This window comes from Balaenoptera musculus, chromosome 13 (assembly GCF_009873245.2).
Source record: "Balaenoptera musculus isolate JJ_BM4_2016_0621 chromosome 13, mBalMus1.pri.v3, whole genome shotgun sequence".
Lineage (NCBI taxonomy): Eukaryota > Metazoa > Chordata > Mammalia > Artiodactyla > Balaenopteridae > Balaenoptera > Balaenoptera musculus.
In genome coordinates this window covers 58,074,908-58,093,244 of record NC_045797.1, presented here as the reverse complement: position 1 = coordinate 58,093,244, position 18,337 = coordinate 58,074,908, and the positions used below count along the sequence as shown (strand labels likewise).

At 38.4% G+C, this 18,337-nt stretch overlaps 1 protein-coding gene across 6 annotated transcripts in view; it reads right to left on the bottom strand.

The window, feature by feature from the left end:
- The window catches only part of THUMPD2 (THUMP domain containing 2), a 45,830-nt gene extending 33,559 nt beyond the window's left edge, over positions 1-12,271 (bottom strand). For 5 of the 6 annotated variants that reach the window (XM_036873608.1, XM_036873610.1, XM_036873613.1 and 2 more), the window contains exons 1-5: positions 12,140-12,271; positions 6,600-6,735; positions 4,820-5,226; positions 3,830-3,907; positions 1,386-1,438 (exon numbers count right to left, since the gene is read on the bottom strand). In XM_036873608.1, the coding sequence (XP_036729503.1) occupies positions 1,386-1,438; positions 3,830-3,907; positions 4,820-5,226; positions 6,600-6,735; positions 12,140-12,265 (800 nt within the window). In that variant the 5' untranslated portion in view covers positions 12,266-12,271. Of the gene's footprint in view, positions 1-1,385; positions 1,439-3,829; positions 3,908-4,819; positions 5,227-6,599; positions 6,736-12,139 lie in introns of those variants that run through there. The other variant, XM_036873612.1, reaches the window with a different exon arrangement.
- Between the last annotated feature and the right edge of the window lie 6,066 nt (positions 12,272-18,337).

Below are 18,337 nucleotides of genomic sequence, written 5' to 3'. Positions count from 1 at the left end.
CTAAAAATATATTTCATATTTTACTGTCTTACTAGTCTTCCTTACCCTTGTCTTGGTGACTATCAATAATTACACTAGGTTGAAATGTGGCCATCTTTCAGTTTCTCCCACCTTTCCTGTCGACTACTATAAAATCAAAAAAAACCATGGTAGACAAAATTGCTAAAAAAAAACAACAAAAAAACCCAGTTTTACAAATATTCTGCAGGGGTTGGGGCCTGGGACTTCAAAAGGCACTGGAGTAGGGCAGCCTGGACACCTTGTAGGTGTAGGTATAAAACAGAGGGTTAGGTTTCGTCTGGGAGAGTTGGTAGGCTACTGGGGTAGGTGGGGGCCAAGGGAAACCAACAGGGCATTGAGGCATGTGATGACCTCGTGTGTGTTAAGGTGACAAGAAATATTACTTGGTGCAGGATTTTTGTAATCTAGAGGCTAGTGGGGCTACCCTATAACTAGCACACAGTGGAACTCAATCATTCAACACTTCTTGAACGTCTACAGTGTTCTCAGCATGGTGCTAATCAACTGCTATGGTGCACCATTTGATAAAAGCTATTACAGTGACCTTCAGCATTCCTTTTTACATCCTGATTCAGGCTTACACATGCACAGATGTGAGCTTAGGGTAAGTGAGGTATTCCTATAGCACTTTTAGGATTTTAAAAACATTCCATGCCTAGAATCACCGAGAGAAGGGGTATCTAAATCACCTTATACTGTGTAAACAGGGCTTTGCACATAAAATGTTTTGGAGATGCCAACAATATTCACATGTTCCCAAAAAACTGCAAATCCCTATTTCCATCATCCAACCAGCTCTTTCTTCCCAAAGCACCTAGAAAAAGGACCTGTCGTATGATAAGGGTTCAATAAGTTAAGAAAAGGAATCAACTGCATTTATTATTATATAGTACCCAACATAACTAGGGAGAAAACCTGAAGAAGATTTTAAAAACTGGAATTACTCTCCCACAACAAAAGAACTGCAATAAAATTTGAAGAATGTTTAAGGTGACTTTTAAGAACTGTGTTGTATTTTCTAATTTAATAAAAAAATCCAAGAGACCAACAGACTAAAAATTTTAGCTTAAATATGGGCCTGTGAAAATCATTTAATAATAGAAATAATTAGATATAATTTTCAGTATGAATCATGTAATCAGTGGGTTATTGTGATCAAATCTTTCACAGCTCTAGTCCGATCAGATCATATCTACTGAGCTCCGTGAAAACACTTTACTGGCTCAAGCAAAGAACTCAAATGCTTTGCCTTTAGCCCCCTCTGATATATCAATGTTTCTTTCATACTATAAATAAAAGCACAAAGTTCTTAATTTTACAAACTCTACTAAGGAACAAGCCTGAAACTTAGAAACAATATCTACCTGAACACAGGAATTCCCACCACAGAGTAAATGTCACTTAGATGTATAAAGATCTGAAAGAACAAATACAGAAGTTAAAATGGAACAGGAAATGCATTACCAAATGACTGACAATTTGAAAACTTCCATTTTGAACCGATACAACCTATATTTTAATAAGAAATTCCAAGGCTTTGTCATATCCAGAAAAATTTTCCATAATATTTTTTACTGAGCAGAGGCAAAGTAAATTTTAAGTACGTCTCATAGAAAAATTCTGAGGTCAAATTGTATACAAGTTATATTGAGAATCATATTACGAAGAACTCAAGGTCACCTTTCTTCCCAGCGATTCTTTGAATTACCTTAACTAAATTAGATTTTTCATCATTTTAGGTTAGAGACAACTACCTAAATCTACCCTAATTCTAGCCTCAAATAAGACTTGATGCCATGGTTAACAGAAAACTTTCTTTAAGCCAAATATACTGTAGCAAGTGTGACCTTTTCCCTCCCTACTATTTATAGGGGAGCTTCTTCCTATTACCTGGTTATTTTTTTCCCAGTTTTATTGAAAAATAATTGACATATATCACTCTATATGTTTAAGGCATATAGCATGAAGGTTTCATTCACGTATATTGTGAAATGATTACCACAATAGGTCCAACTAACATCCATCTTCTCATATAGATAAAAGGAAAAGAAGGGGAAAAAGGAAAAACTTTTTCCTTGTCATAAGGACTCCTAGGATTTACTCTCTTAACCACCTTCCTTTAAGTTGTATAGCAGTGTCAGCTGTAGTCGTCATGATAGGCCATGATGAGGATTTAAATATCTCAAGTTATAATTAGTAGCCCACATAAATTTTAAAGAACCCTCCTTCTGTAGCCTGATGAGGCTTATGGAATTCTCTAATTCTGCTGTTTGACCTCAAGAACATTTGATTCCTGATACTTTCACCCCAAAGGTATTTTAATATAGTTTAATCAGAATTATTCCAATATTGATAAACTTTTATTAAGAAAAGAATAATCTGGAGTGAACTCCATTTAGTCAGTTTAATTCCTTGATTACTGAAGCTAAACTTTCCAATTTTTTATATTATTCACTTTAGCAAAACTACTAATTGGGATTCATTCTTTTCTATTTAAAAGTTATATTAAAGATATGATATACTGATATTTTTATATATCAAATGTTATCAGGTATAGCTTTCCCCACTATGAAGGTTTTTCTATTAACTGTACAGAACAAAATTTGTTAAGATTTGTTTCTTCTGTCAATTTTGGTCACGGATTTTACTATGTGTGATTCTATTGTTGTCAATTTTGTTTTGTGTTGATTATTTCTACCAATAGCTGTTATTAATTGCATTAAATGGATGATAGGAATTAAATTAGATATATTTATTTATGAGCTAAACTATGAGAAAACTATAATTCTGAGACAGTGAGATAGAGTCAGGGAGAGATGGAGAGGAGGAAACCAGGAGAGCAGAAGATAAGAAAAGTGGAAAGGGGCAGATGAAGGAAGACACCCTTATGTCAAAACATTCTTGAGGTCAAAATATTTTGCATAACAGCAATAAAGAATATAAAAGAGGCACGACTTATTAAAAGCAAAAAATATCAAATAACAAAACTGAAAAACAACACAAAATCTTCTGGTTTGGCCAGCCATTACTCCATTTAAAGCTATATAACAATAAATGTATGAATTAACGAATCATAAAAGTGACTAAACTGGTCAAATTTATGAGATGGTTTTCAAAAAATAGTGAAGAATATTTTTTATAGCTAGAATTTGTTTTCCCATGTGTTTACTTTGTTCTAATTAAAAATTGTGTAACCTCCTTAAATTGATTTTGAAAATAGAGAAAAAGAAAAATAATCCCCAAACCCTAACAAAGCCACGATTAACACACTATTTAACTTTGTATTGGCCTTTTTGTTTTCCAATTTTTTTTTTTACCATTAGCTAGAATTTCTTATTATACAGACTTGTTATTTATTATAGTGATTATAGAGAGCATCTCTGCAACCTTATGTTAAATGTTCAGTTTAACTGTGACTAAACAATTCCATTCCAAAAGTCCTATTTGGATGAGACATTTTCACAGTGAAAACTACTAGCAAAATTATCTGCAGTATTCTATTGCTAAAGAGGAAACAGACTGCTGGATCCATGTAGACATGATTTTTAAAACTCTAAAGCAAAATTGAAAAGCACAGTAAAAGTTGTTGACATTGCAATAATATTGTAATAACTTTGCATGGGGACAGATGGCTACTAGACTTAACATGGTGATTATTTTGTAATGTATGCAAATGTCGAATCACTGTGTAGTTCACCTGAAACATAATATTTTACGTCAACTATATTTCAATTTAAAAAAAGAATAGTTGGCATTGTCTTTAAAGAATTAGGTTATAAGCATATAAAATAAAATGAACATTCATTACCTCTAAATTTGGATTCCTCAAATCTGCTTTCCATCCAAACTGTTTCATGAGAGCAATTCCAATTACTCTTCCTACCTCCTGGAAAAGCAGCAGGTTATAGAAAAGAATATACTAAAAATGAAAATTTTAAGTTTAAATGTAAGCAAAAACTAACAGAGTTTGCAGGAAAATCAATCAGACTATCTGATGGTAATTTAAGGTTACAATATTAAAATATCACACGAAAGCATTTTCTACTCAAGGCAAAAAGGGTACATTTTACCTCTTCCACCCCCAACACATCCTATGGCATTAACGTCTACTTGTATGTAATCTTTATTCTTGTAATTTTAGATACATGAAATAACCAGATCATGGCCTGATAAATACGGTCATTCTGGGTTTTAGGAAACAGATGCAAGCTGAAAGATGAACTGTTTTAGCTATGGCAATCCTATATATTTAAAAATTACCAGCAATAGCATTAGGCTCAAACTTAAGGGTCTGTCTGATTTTAAGACTGGCCAAAGGACCTAGGCTTATGCCCTTTATATTACTGAACTTTGTAGGGTCTGTTCGTGGTGTTTGCTCTCCTTTTACGTCCATCTGTGTATTTGCATCTGGGTCCTGGGACAATCCCACATGCAGGACCTGGTGCAGAGCAACAATTCAAGAAACACAGAACCGAACTACAGAGAAAGCCTAAAAGCTTCAGACCATGATATTAGGATTTCCAAATGTAAAGGATATCTATTCGTTTATCGAAACTTTTAGGGAGAAAGTAAAAGGAAGTCTTTACATAGAATGGCATACTATTCCTCTTAAGCATCTGAGGTACAGTTAAGAAGGAAAATGCATTTTTAGAAGAGATTTAGTTATATGAGATTAGGCCTAGTTTTCTGTCTGGGCCTGGTTTATGTATTCTGAGAAAGGTTTTCACCTCTTTTTAGATCTAAAGAGTAATAAGTTCTTTTAGAAAATGGTAACCCACTCTGGAGGGGGAAAGTGTACCTGTGCAGTAAAGGTCTTTGCAATGGCTCCACTGCAGCGACAGGAAACTCTGAAAGTTAAGTCGTTCTGGTTATGAGTATCAACTGCTTCTGCTACATCGTTCTGAAGTTCTTCTTGAGATTTGTCTCTTTTAGTGGTAAAATTTCCTTGCTCCAGTGTTTCTTCTTCTATTTGTTTTTCCAGTTGGCATTCCTTATTCTCTTGTATCTCTTGCATTTGTTCTGTTTTCAATTTCTTAGCAATGATGTCATTTTCTCCCACTTTTCTTTTTAGTGAGTTAGCATTTTTTTGAGAAAGTTTTATCTTTTTTGCATCAAGTTCAAGAAGATTTTTCCAAATTGAAATGGCATTCAACCAACTTTCAGGATCATCATTTGTAAGTTTCTGCATTTCATTAAATATTTTTCCTAAATAAATAAAATCTCAGTTTACCCTTTATTGAAGCTATTCTTCACCCCCAAATCCCATTACCTTTATTTCTTTAAAATAAGAAATTTTATTAAATTGCTACATGAATAGTGACTTCCCTTTCATCTGGAATTTATATAATTTAACATAAGAATACTGTGCAGAATAAAGTTCATTTGTATATTCCATACTTAACGTCAAAACTGTTTTAAAATTCCTACAAAGTTATCATTTTCTTTAGCAAGATCATTTGTCCTACGATAACATATGCATCTCTTCAATATACTTATAGACCTAAAGCATGTGTTGATCTTTAAAATAATGCTGATCTTGCCTACAAAAATTAAGTTTAAAAAAACAGAATAAATTGCAAAACACAGAGCTCAAAAACAGAGCAACTGAATCTTGGGACTATTTTAGACCATACAATATTAGCACAGATCTAAAAGGAGTTTCCACAAAGTAACACTTCAGATATACAACCGACTCATAACTTAGGGACTGCCAGCCATGCTCGATAAAATGTAACCTTTCCTTGATGAACAAGGGCCATCAAGATGACCCAAGAATAATTACTGTAGTTCTCTAAAGATGAAAGTGTGTGGAATACTGGGATGAAATTTTACTGACCCCACAATATAATACCCTAGGATTTGCTTTAAAACAATTTTTCTGCCCTGTCTTGATTTCTTGCCATTTGTATCTTTCTTGACACATTTTATTATAGACTATATGATGACATGGTCTCTTGTGCACAAGCAGCAATCAAAATGAGGTTTAAGGCAATGTTTTAGCCAGATGTATCTGATCCTTTTTTGTTGCTTTTATCAAGATCTTTACATTATTTCAGCAGCATATTTATAAAATTAGGGAGTGGACAAGAAATCTCTCAAGCCCTCTTTAACTCTAATGCTTTATAAATGGGTGTAAGTTTTTTCAAAACAGTTAAAGTTCCCCAAACAGGAAATTTTACTATGTAGTATTTTTCCAATTATATCACTCATCAGTTAAAATTTAGATGGTGAAAGTTTTGACCAATTTATTAAATCAATGCATTTTGGGTTATCACATGCTCCTAAATCTAAATAAATGCACTGACCATACATAGCTCTAGAGAAGGTGTCTGATCGTAATTCTTAAGGAAGAAATGTGACTTAGGACACTACAATCTCAGAAGAAAGGCAGCAGACTGCAAAGAGAAGAGACATAATTAGGTGATGATGTTCAGGAAATACAGAAAAATAACTAATTAACGATCCCATGGGTCTGAATGAATCTTAAAAATGTGAAATGGCTACATATTAATTACCAAGCAGAAAACTTTGGAGTACAATATGTCATGGGGGGTAAGAGCAATAGGTATACACTGTACCTTTACTTACAGAAGAAACATTCAACGGAAGCTGCTTTTTAATCAGTAAAAATAACCTTTCTGCAGATTTTAATTTTTTCAGCATATTCAAGTCAGAACAGGTGGTGAAAAAAACTTTTCCTGAAATATATTCAACCTAGAGATAGAAAAAATAGGTATTAATGAATTAAAACATGGCACCTAGACTAACAATAATAAAAATGACCATTTCTGAAGTATCTATTATTTATCAGACACTGTACTAGGCACTCTGAATACATTTTTTCCCCCCCTCATCCTTATAACAACCCTCTAAGGTAGATTTTATCATCCCCATTTTATAGATTAGGAAATTGAGGCTTAGAGAGGTTAAATAATTTGTATGAAGTCACATAGTCAGTGAGCAAGATCATAATCTTTCTATGTTACCTTTTGGAAAGTGTGTGTGTGCACACACTACTAAAAAAATAGAACACAAAATACTCATTAATTATCAAATCTCACACAACTGTTAAGAGTGGGCAAAGGAAAGGTATAATGGAGAGGACAAATGAGGTGTCTAGCCCAAGGTTAAAATAATCAGTAGGTATTTCTTAAACATCTACCTTGTGGTCTACAAGAAAGCATACAGTATAAATCTTAAAGATGAATAATAATGTAATAGGCATACACTGACATACAAATTAAAATGTAAAATTTATAAGACAACAACCTGCATTAAACCCAGAAGAAAACAAAAAACTTAACTTAATAAACGCACTGGTAAGTTGTAGGTACAATAAGTAGCACCTTATTTACTAATGATGGAAGCCATCGTTAGTAAAAGTCTCGGGGAAGAATCCTATAAGACTTGGGAAGAGGGATTGTAACAAAAGAAAAAAGGGCAAGAACACGCAGATGGGAGTGACAACCTGGCTGAAGTAAACTGTAAGTCAGCATGGCAACATTTGCTGTGTGATGCTGACTGATGGTGTCAGGTGGATGTATGGTGTAGCTCAGGCCGGGTTGATAACGGTCACGAAATTTCGAGTATCACAGATGCTAACGGTCAAGCGTTATAGGCTTTTGATGAAAACTATGACAGCACTAAATTAGCTGGCAGAAAAAATTACCGTGGAAGAGGCATAAAGGACTGAGTGTTGAATGTGATGCTGGAGGAAGAAGTAGATTACTGAGGAAGAAATAATGAACCATTTGGCTGTGGGAACTGGAAAATGGACAGAAGCAAGAAGTATGCATCAAACAGAAAGAGGTTGTGGAGACAGGATGGCTATGTGGTCGAAGTCAGGGAAGAACGGAAAATGAAAAGAGCACTGACTCACAGAGAGTCGAATGAGGTACAGCAAATGGTGCTTATGCCAATGGAATCCTAAACCTTTTGGGTCTATCCAACCCCCTCAAGTTCAGGATGGATGTGGATAGTCCTAGCATTCTCCTTTTAGCAGTGGCCATGGGCTGACTGACATGGTTTTAAGTCATTTCCTAGGACTGAGGCAACCATGGAATTTGGGGTATCCCATGTGTGTAGGTAGCTCCCATTCAATGGGAATTTGAACTCCAACTGTTGTATGTTTGATCTGACCTAGTCTAATTAAGCTTTGGGGATGGTAATTTCTGAGGTTACCACTCTAGCTTGATGAAGAAGAATCTCTACTGGGGAAGCCCTAGGTTGATAACAGTTAAAACCCCAATACTTCCAGTTATAAGAGTAAAAAGTTCTGCGGCTCTGACATATAGCATGGTGATTACAGCTAGTAATACTGTATTATACAGCTGAAAGTTGCTAAAAGAGTAGATCTTAAATGTTTTCACCACAAAAAAGTAATGGTGCTTATATGACGGGATGGAGGTGTTAGCTAATGCTATGGTGGTCATCATTTTGCAGTATATAAATGTATCAAATCACCTTAAACTTACATAATGTTGTATGTCAATTATACCTCAATAGAGCTGAAAAAACAAATAAATAAAAAAGAAAACCCAAATAGCTTAGGTACCAGCAATGCAGCTGACCAGGAGAGATGGAGGGAGAAGGGAATGAGAAGAATGTTTAGGAATCAGTATTTAAGGGGACAGTGAAGTAACTAAAACAAGAACTTCTGGTTTCTACAATTTACTTCTTTCTCATTACAAAGGTGACATTTTCCCACTAAAGTCAAAACTAAATATATACCTCAAAAGTGCCTAGAACTTGGAGACACAGTTTTAAAAAGTAAATTTTTAGAAGTTTAGATTTTATGTTACTTGACCTAAAAATATAGCTGATGTTAAGCCATCACAAAACAGGTTAACAGACATGAAATACCTTGTCAAGATTCTGGGGGAACTGAAATAAATATTTTACTGAAAATGTATGGTTTTAAGATCCAAGTCTTATAAACAAACTGATGCAAACATCTAGACCAGTGATTTTAACCTAAGTAGTCTAGACATTAGTTATTTAATTGTACAAAGATCTTATCTTTTCTCATTTACTTGAGTATCAAGGGAAACAGTTTACATAATGAACTTCCTCCAAAAATGTCTTTTTTTGAGGGGGATGTGGAGAACAAAAAACCAAAAAGACAGTTGACTGAAAATAAAGTTAATTAAGAGGACCTAAAAGGTCATTTAATTTATTTGGGGTATCCAATCATAAGAATAATATGTGTTGAGGCATTAAAATGCTAAATACATTCTCAAAACCAAAAGCAACATTATTCTCTCTATTTAAAAAATTAACATTAGGCCTACATTCCTTTTACAAGAAATGAGCACGTAATCAGAAGTAGTCTACGAAGTTGTAAAACAGCCACTGTGAGAATCAATCATATATATGAAAGCACTTTAACAGTTCACCCTTTGTAAAGACATTGTATCTCAAAGTAGTAGAGAAATGAATTTTGGTGTTTATGATTTCAAACAGTGAAGCTACCATTACTCGTTTTCTTTTAGTTTGTTTGTAACTGATCATATTCAATTACAATAATTAGGGAGAACTGGCATTTTAGAATATTTCATCCCAGTATTTGTTACTTGAAAATTTATTTATATATCCAATCTGTTTTTTCCATTTGGAATTAAATCATTAAAAACTGTCTAAAACCAGCTGGTTTTATGTCTAACACTTCAGAAGATGAAATAACAGACTTTATTAAAGAAAAAAATAGCTCTGTTATCGGCTAGCATTATCTAAGCAGTTAGCAGTTTTACCTTTCTTTTAAAATTCAGGGATTCAAGTCTGACACAAAGATGAAAAGCTTAAGCCTATGCAAAAAAGTATGGTATATAGGGAGATACCAAAGTTTTCCTAATTCTACAGATGCCATTTAATTTCGGAATTAATTTTAAAGTGCTAAGTGAAGGACTGAGGTGGCGTGTGAGCTTTTTTGGATCATTTTAGAAGAGAGAATTAAAAATATATACTTTACTACATTAAAGGAAAAACTATGAAACAACTATCTGCTTAGCTGTACCCCACTACCCTCTATCATCATGACCCCACTAAAAAAGTAAAAAAAAAGGACCTGGGTTAATTGTCTTTGATATGTGATTAATCAACTGACAGGCCCTCCTGGTCAGCTGGCATTGGAGACACCTCTACTATCTTCAAAATTACTGTCCCTACTTTTTTTTTTAATAATTTATTTTTTATTTTTGGCTGTGTTGGGTCTTCGTTTCTGTGCGAGGGCTTTATCTAGTTGCGGCGAGCGGGGGGCCACTCTTCATCGCGGTGCGCTGGCCTCTCACTGTCACGGCCTCTCTTGTTGCGGAGCACAGGCTCCAGACGCGCAGGCTCAGTAGTTGTGGCTCACGGGCCTAGTTGCTCCACGGCATGTGGGATCCTCCCAGACCAGGGCTCGAACCCGTGTCGCCTGCATTGGCAGGCAGATCCTCAACCACTGCGCCACCAGGGAAGCCCTGTTCCTACTTTTATTGTTATAATAAATAACAGTATTTAACACATTAAACATTATTACAAAGTAAAGCTTAATTTTACCCAACACATTTCTTTAAAGTACTCTACACACTACATAGTATAGTATATAATATATTTATATGCTATAAATTAAATATTTAAAAATACACAGGAACCTATAGAGAGGCTTGCCCCACTACCAGGAGAAAAAAAAAATCAAACCTGAATGTGACCAAGTGCTAGCTATAACTTACAGGACTCCAATTTACAGGAAACATAGAGGATAGAGGAACATATGAAACCACACCACGGAGAAGCAAATGGCAAAGACTGAGAACAAGCAGAGACCAACATTTTTCTAATAATGCTGCATACGCAGACTGGGTCAAGCCATCTACTTTTCATACCAAGAACTCTACGTTAACATTTTAAAAAATCAGTGCAGCAAGATGTCATGGCCACACGGTGTTTAAGGAACTGGACCCAGGTCCCAGCCTGCCTGGGTTGAACATGATAATATGCTCATGCCTGATTTCACAGACAGCTTGGGTTTGAATCCCAGCTCTGCCATTTTCTGGTTCCATGACTTGAATATTTTATTGGACTTTACCTGTGCTTCATTTTCCGTTTCTGTTAAATGTGGAGCCTACCTCATAACATGGGGCAGTTGTGAAAATTAAGTGTCTGACACATATTAAATGCTTAATCCATGTCAGCAGTTGCTCTTGTTGCTTTTTTAGATTAGCTACATTCAATACTCCATGACATTCTGTGACCAAAACCACAAATGGCAGGTAGTCTAATAAAGACTGATGCCATTCTTCATGACCCCTCTATCCTCCTCTCCCCACCCCCTCATCACTGAAACTCCTTTTGTGGACCTTCAGCACGGCAGGAGTCCTGGGAGTGGAGTGGTCAATTTCTTTCATTAAGCTTTCATTTTCCAAAAACACATCATTCACGCTGTCATATATATCCCAGCAAGATACTGGAGCACTTTTCTATTACATCCTTTTCCTGTTTTCAAGAACCAGGCTCAGCATGTCCTAGAACCTAAACTGATGTTTAAAACCTTCTTCGTTTCATTGAAATTAACAGCGTATAAATGCCAGCAACTGTTAACTTCCTCCTCTGAGGCCTCCAAGAGAATTTTTCTAGCTACTATTTACTGCGTGTTTAAGGTGTACTTTACACACCCTTTATCATTTAATCCTCCCAAAAGTCCTATGAGATAAACATAATCATTGTCGGGAAACTGACAAAAACAGCTGAACCTGAAGATTATATTTGCGTTTAAAGGATGGAGAAAGGATTCTGACAGGTCTAATTCTAATTATAGGCACTATCAAACACTTTTCTTTTAAAGAATCCATGAAGTAACTTGCGTCAACCCCTCTTTTTAACAAAACTTCACGCGTGACGGGTACGCGGTAACAGATGTGCAGGGAAAAACGGCTGGCGGGTCTTTCCGGCAGTAATTAGAGGACCTGCCAGCAGAACTCCGAGGGCCGGGACGTCGCCTCCGTGGGTTCGCGGGCCGAGAGCGCGGGGCTCACGTCGCTTTCCCGGGTCTGGGACGGACCCCAACGGGGAGGCACCACGGCCAGGGGCGGGGACTGGGCCGCCCTGCTTCCCGCCCGGGCGCGCGACCAGGCCGACTCACCTGCGTGGCCGCCAGCCGCGACCGCACCTCCCGCATCAGGAAGGGCTCCAGGCCGCGGCCCGCGGTGCAGAAGAAGTGGGCGCCCGCTGCAGACCCGGAGCGGCGACCGCCGGGCACCGCCGCCATGGCGGCTCGGGGTCACGTGGCCTCGGGTGCGCGCGGCGCGGCGCAGCGGCCCCGGAGGCGGCGCTCAGGGGGTGGAGGGCCGGGTGTTGCCAAAGGCGAGCCGGGCAGGAAGGTGCCGGGAGGGTGCGATCGGCTGAGAAGGGCCCTGTGGGTCTCCTAAGTTAACTGCTTGGAACCTCCTTGATTAGGCATCTGGAATTATTTACAATCACAGGTGGAAGGGATATGATTGGGATCTATAATGCGGATGTATAAAAGGGATATGATTGGGATGTATAAAAAGGATATATATATATATACACATAGAGGGTGGCAGAGTTTATTTCAGAAAGAATAAAGACTGCCATCGATCTGTTAGATCCTTAGCAGATGATATCATGACACATCTTTGCCTCTGATACTCATGGCCTCGCGGTGATAGAGAAATGAATGATGAATATAGGGAAGCAACGTAAAATGTGAAAGACTATAGGAACTAACTGATGTGTTGCTTGAAATATCCATTAGATTTCACCCCAATTCTCTTCCCGAAGTGAGGTAGTGGATAAGATTACTGGTTTGTGCTAATAGCGAGATGTGTGAATGAGAAATCCTATTCCAACTGATAAATTGTTGGTGAATAAAAGAGATGAGTAACTTGTTAAAAATATTTTCAAATCAAATATTTTTTTAAGATGGGAAAATAAAGCCTTAAAAAATGATTTCTCTGTAACATCTGTAACTGCTACGCTTTAAATGTCTATAACAAAGGAAGCTACTCCAGTAATAGGTCCTTCTCTTGTACCTCGGAGAAGACAGTTCATCAGAAGTCCGTTGGAACTTGGATTAGAAGGCAAATAAGAGTACAGCAACGTGTACTCTTATTTTTAATCTTTGACTATAAGCATAATAAAAATAGGCAATAAAAATCAAGCATGATATGCATTAGCATAGTTTTAAAACATTATATCTCTGACATGCCTTTTAAAAATAAAGGCGTGACTGCTCCTCTTTGAGGGCTGTGCAGAAAAATCCTAGGAGATGGATGCTATGACCACCATCGTCTTACAGGTGAGGAAACTGAGGCACAGAGAAGTGAGGAACGTGCCCAGGGTCACAAATCTAAGTGGTAGAGCCTGGATCCAAACTCAGGCAGTCTGCTCCAGAGGCTAAGTTCTGGTTTGATGGATGGAGGGTAAGAGAGGAGTCCAAGAAGAGTCCTCAGTTTTAAAACCTCAGTGATTGGTGGGATGGGGTCACAGTGGAAAGAGAGGCAGAGGACCCAGGGCTTGGTAGGCAAGGGGATGATGAGGTTGGCTTTTGAGTAGTTTGAGGTGATTGTGGTGGATCTAGGTATTGCTGTCCAGCAGGCAGTTAGAAATGTGAGTCTGGAACTCTGCAGAAAGACTGAGACTGGAACATTTCCAAGACTTCCTTGATCACAGAATTTTTTTTTTTCACAGAATATTTTCTAAACTCTAATACATGGCTCATAAACCAGACATGCATGGGAATTTGTGATATAGCTCTTTTACTAGGATTAAAGAAGACAGGAAAAAAAAAGGCGTGAAATATTTTTTTTTAGAAAGGAGATATAATATCATCTCATCCATCTGCCTTGTTTTTCAGATTGAGGAAGTTGATGCCTAGAGAGGCCAAGGGACAGTGAGTTAGTGGTGCAGCTGAGGCTGGAACCTAGCCGCCTTGGCATCTACTATACTGAGTTTTGTTCCATTCCTCCCAACTCCCTCCCTCCCTCCTCTCCATCTCTCCCCACTACTCTTCTCATGTAAGGAGCCCAGTTCTGTCTTCACCAAGCATTGGGCTCAAACTGGGAATTCCTAGACCCAAGAGCAGAACTTCCCATGCTCCCACAAAATGTCTTTATGTTCATGAAACAGGTCACATTTCTTGCACTAAGTTAATCATCAGGGTAATGAATACACCATCCAGTTTGGGCCACCTGATTTGATTGACCCTCTTAACAGTATTTGAAGGGATTTGTTTTTAAACTATGAATTAAATTGACAATGAATATATTACTTGGGAAGCATAGAAGCCGTATTATAGTATGAACAGCATTGAATTAGCTCTGTAGTTATATGAATCAGATATATAGGAACTATTAAATGTGTATCTGTCTAGCCAGTACGTCTCACGCGCTTCACAATGGGACACCAAGGTGAATAATGGACTTCCCTTCCCTCTGTCCCGCCCCCTCCCCAGCATCTTGGTCCACTAGGACAGTATTATGAAAAAATTTTGTAAATTATCTATTTGTTTATTTATTTTGGCTGTGTTGGGTCTTCGTTGCTATGTGTGGGCTTTCTCGAGTTGCGGTGAGCAGGGGCTCCTCTTCGTTGCGGTTAGCAGGGGCTACTCTTCGTTGCAGTGCGTGGGCTTCTCATTGCGGTGGCTTCTCTTGTTGCAGAGCATGGGCTCTAGGCACACAGGCTTTAGTAATTGCGGCATGTGGGCTCAGTTGTTGCAGCACTCGGGCTCTAGGGTGCACGGGCTTCAGTAGTTGTAGCGCGTGGGCTTAGTTACTCTGCGGCATGTGGAATCTTCCCGGACCAGGGATTGAACCTGTGTCCCCTGCATTGGCAGGCGGATTCTTAACCACTGCGCCACCAGGGAAGTCCATGAAAATTGTTATGGAGTCAGGTAACGTGGGCTTTTCAAAGCTTCAGTCCTAAAACTTCTTCTCAGACCCATGCATTTTGGTGAAATCTTTTTTTTCCCTCCAGACTTATGTTCTTGTTCTCTTGGCAGTTGCCATAGCTATTCCAACTCCTCTATACTTTGAGGCTCCTGACTCTCAAGTCTGTCTGGGGAAACCCACGAAACCTCCAGTACTTCCTACATTCTGGACCCAAGATGGTAAGCACCCAGACATACGGTATCCCATTCAGTTCAACACGTACCAGACCCACTCCCTACCAGATGCCACACTAAGTCTTGAGGATACAAAGATGAGTAAGTAAGGGTCTGGACTTCAAGGGGCTCAGAGGATGGTGAGATTGATTTTGTGAGGACTACCCAGGATGCTGTGGCAGCACAAACAAACAGGCAGCAGGGAGAGCTTCCTGGAGAAAATCACTTCTGCGCCGAGCCATGAAGGTTGTGTAAGAGTTAAATGACTCACTGGGGATGGGGGAGAGGGTGAGGGGTTGTAATAGTTGTGTAGAGTTTTGGGTAGAAGGAGCAGCAGATGCAAGTGTGTGTGTGTGTGTGTGTGTGTGTGTGAGAGAGAGAGAGAGAGAGAGAGAGAGAGTGACAGAAGGCCACAACGGCAGTTAGGTATTATCAGAGCATAAATTGTATGAGTTGAGGTCGATAGAGGTAAAGGTAGAAAGGTCGGTAGGGACCAGGTCACAGCAGTGCTGCCCAAGGCAGAAGAAGAAATAACTTCTCCAGCCTCAGGCTGGCCAGCAATATGCTCTCCTGGACAAAACCATGCCTGCACAGCCAATCTTCCTCTTACCTCCCCCGCTTTTCCCTTCTTCTGTGGTCTTTGCCTCTCCAGGAGCCTTTGGTCAGCAAGGTCAGGGGCCACTCTTGTTCCAGTTGGGGGGTCAAGTGCATTTACACACCCTTGGACCCTGCTGCAGCACAACCCTTCCGACAATGCCTTTCACACAATGCTTGAGATGAGATGAAACAGGTGGAGAGCTGCCTCTTTAGGGAGAAAACAATTGGTTTTTTGAGAGGAGACTTGCCTGGAATTCTCTCCCTATTATGCAAATGATTTTCCTCCATCACTTCTGTTTCTCATTCAAAAATGTCTCTACTGAAGAAGAACCACTGATCCCTATAGATGTTTAGCTTAGCCAGCTGTTTTGCTGATGGAATATTGCATATTTAACATAGGAAGTTGGCAGTTGGCAGGAGCAATTTTAGAACAGATACACTTTTAATTGGGGGTGTTTTAGGAATTTAGGGCAAGGTTATTTGCTTCAAGATCTCTCCCTATTTTGGTGCGATTGGCAATTCCTTTAGTTCTTAAAAGCATTTGATGTATGTACTTAGATATTAAAATGCAAACCCTTTAGACTGTGAGATCCTTGAGGATGGGATGACGTCATTCATCTGGGCATCTGAGGGGAGTATGCTGGCGTGTGTATGGTGGGCTCTTGGTCAGTGAATGCTGAATTGGATGGAATCGTGACTAAATGGAAGGCCACTCACTAAAGAAATCCCCCTCAGCTAGAAGGGATTGCTATCACCACCATATCAGTGGGGGCCTTTGCGAATGAGACATGGGGATAAGAGTAGAGTACAGAGACCACTGAAGGGAATTCAGGGGACAGGAGGACCCCAAAGATGAACTTCTTTGCAACTTTGCCTGCTACTTCTCCCTGCCTCATCATTTCTCTAGCCTCCCCCCCACGCTTTATAAATAATGTTTCCTTACCAGGAATCCTCCTCAGAATGACTTGGGGAGTCACTTCAATATGTCGGGCTTGCCATCCCCCTCTCCCCTGTATTCTGGTACAGTTGAGTGGGGTTGGTGACAAGCCAGGGCCCTTCTCCCCAGGAAGGAACCATTGCTATATACCAACCAATTCAACTGCCGACTTCCTCCAAATGCCTGCTCTTTCCCCACTCCCAGGCCTTCGCTTACACTGTTCCCTTTGTTTAGAACCCTCTTCTCTTCCCTTTCTTCTCTTTAAGGCTAAGCTAGAATGCCACATCTTCCATGAAGCTCTTTCCCTGCCTTTACAACATAACATTTTATACATTTACCATTTATTTATTCTTTCATAGATATTTATTGAGTCCATGGCAATGTATCAGTTGATATGACAAGGTCCCAGCCTTTGAGAATCTTTCAGTTTAATGGGAGGTAATGCGATGGTGCTGGATTGCCCAGAGAGACATATAAAGCATGACAATACAGTGTGATATATGGGAAGGAAAGGAGAGCAATTGGGCCTGGCATATAGTAGGCACTTTATAAACAAGATTGAACAAATGAATTTATTCTGAAGTTGAGTGAACACTGTCACATCTGTGGCTTCTCAGCTCCCTTTGCACATCTTTGCCAAGTCAGGACATTCTCTGCCTTCAGAAACCCACCTCCCCAAGATGGATATGTAGTTGGTAAGCCCCATGGAGGTATGATGAACTCTGTTCACATAGCCCAGCATAGTAATTTAAAAAGAGTAGGATTTTATAAATTTTTTAGAATTCAATTGAATTGTAACATTGTGGTAAAACCTTAGATACAGACGCAGAAGTCTGTTACACACACACATTCCAACCAAGTCAGTGCAGGTTGTGAAAGAATCAATATATTTGTATGTCTGCAATGGCAAAAGCAGTTTGGGGAAAAGCTCTTGGTCACATACTGATCATTTCAACCACTTACATGCACACAGTAATCATCATGAATGGTGCTTCTTTGAACGTACAGTCAAAAAAGAAAATTTAGCAGAAAATTATTGCATTGTGTATGTAAATACTGCTTTTAAAGCATTATTTATTCATTAGCATTCATATCACTGTAGTTTTAATTGTAGCATCAAAATTCAAAAGATGCAACTGCCATGCTTTGATCTAGAGAGACAATTCTTTTATAGATATTATCTTCCTTTAGCTATGCAGTGCATGAAATTATTATTTTGATGTACAAATAAAACCTAGTATATCCAGTGCTTTTTCAGAAAAGCGTGCTGAGTGTTTAATGCATATTTCAAGACACTAGGGTATTTGATGTGATTTTATTTGTTTAAATGTATTTTGAGCCCATAAAACCGTATTTATATCTGATAGACCTTTATAATGTCCCAGTTAGAAGAGAGTATGAAAATTATTTTTTGGATATATTTGCTGACTGAACGAATGACTGAATCTACAATTTTCTTCAATTTGCTTGAGTGAACTATATTGCCTAAATAAAATAAAGCCATTTTCTTCTTGCAGTTATATTCACCTTACTCCGACTGCTGATTTAATATTCCTTTTCTTGTGCTGCATTTATGTGTATGTTTACTATGAGTTATTTTCCTTGAGAGGTTTGCTGTTACCTACCTTTCTATTTCCTAGTCCAAAGAAAGCCCCAGAAATGTCCCAAACTACCTAGGATACCCA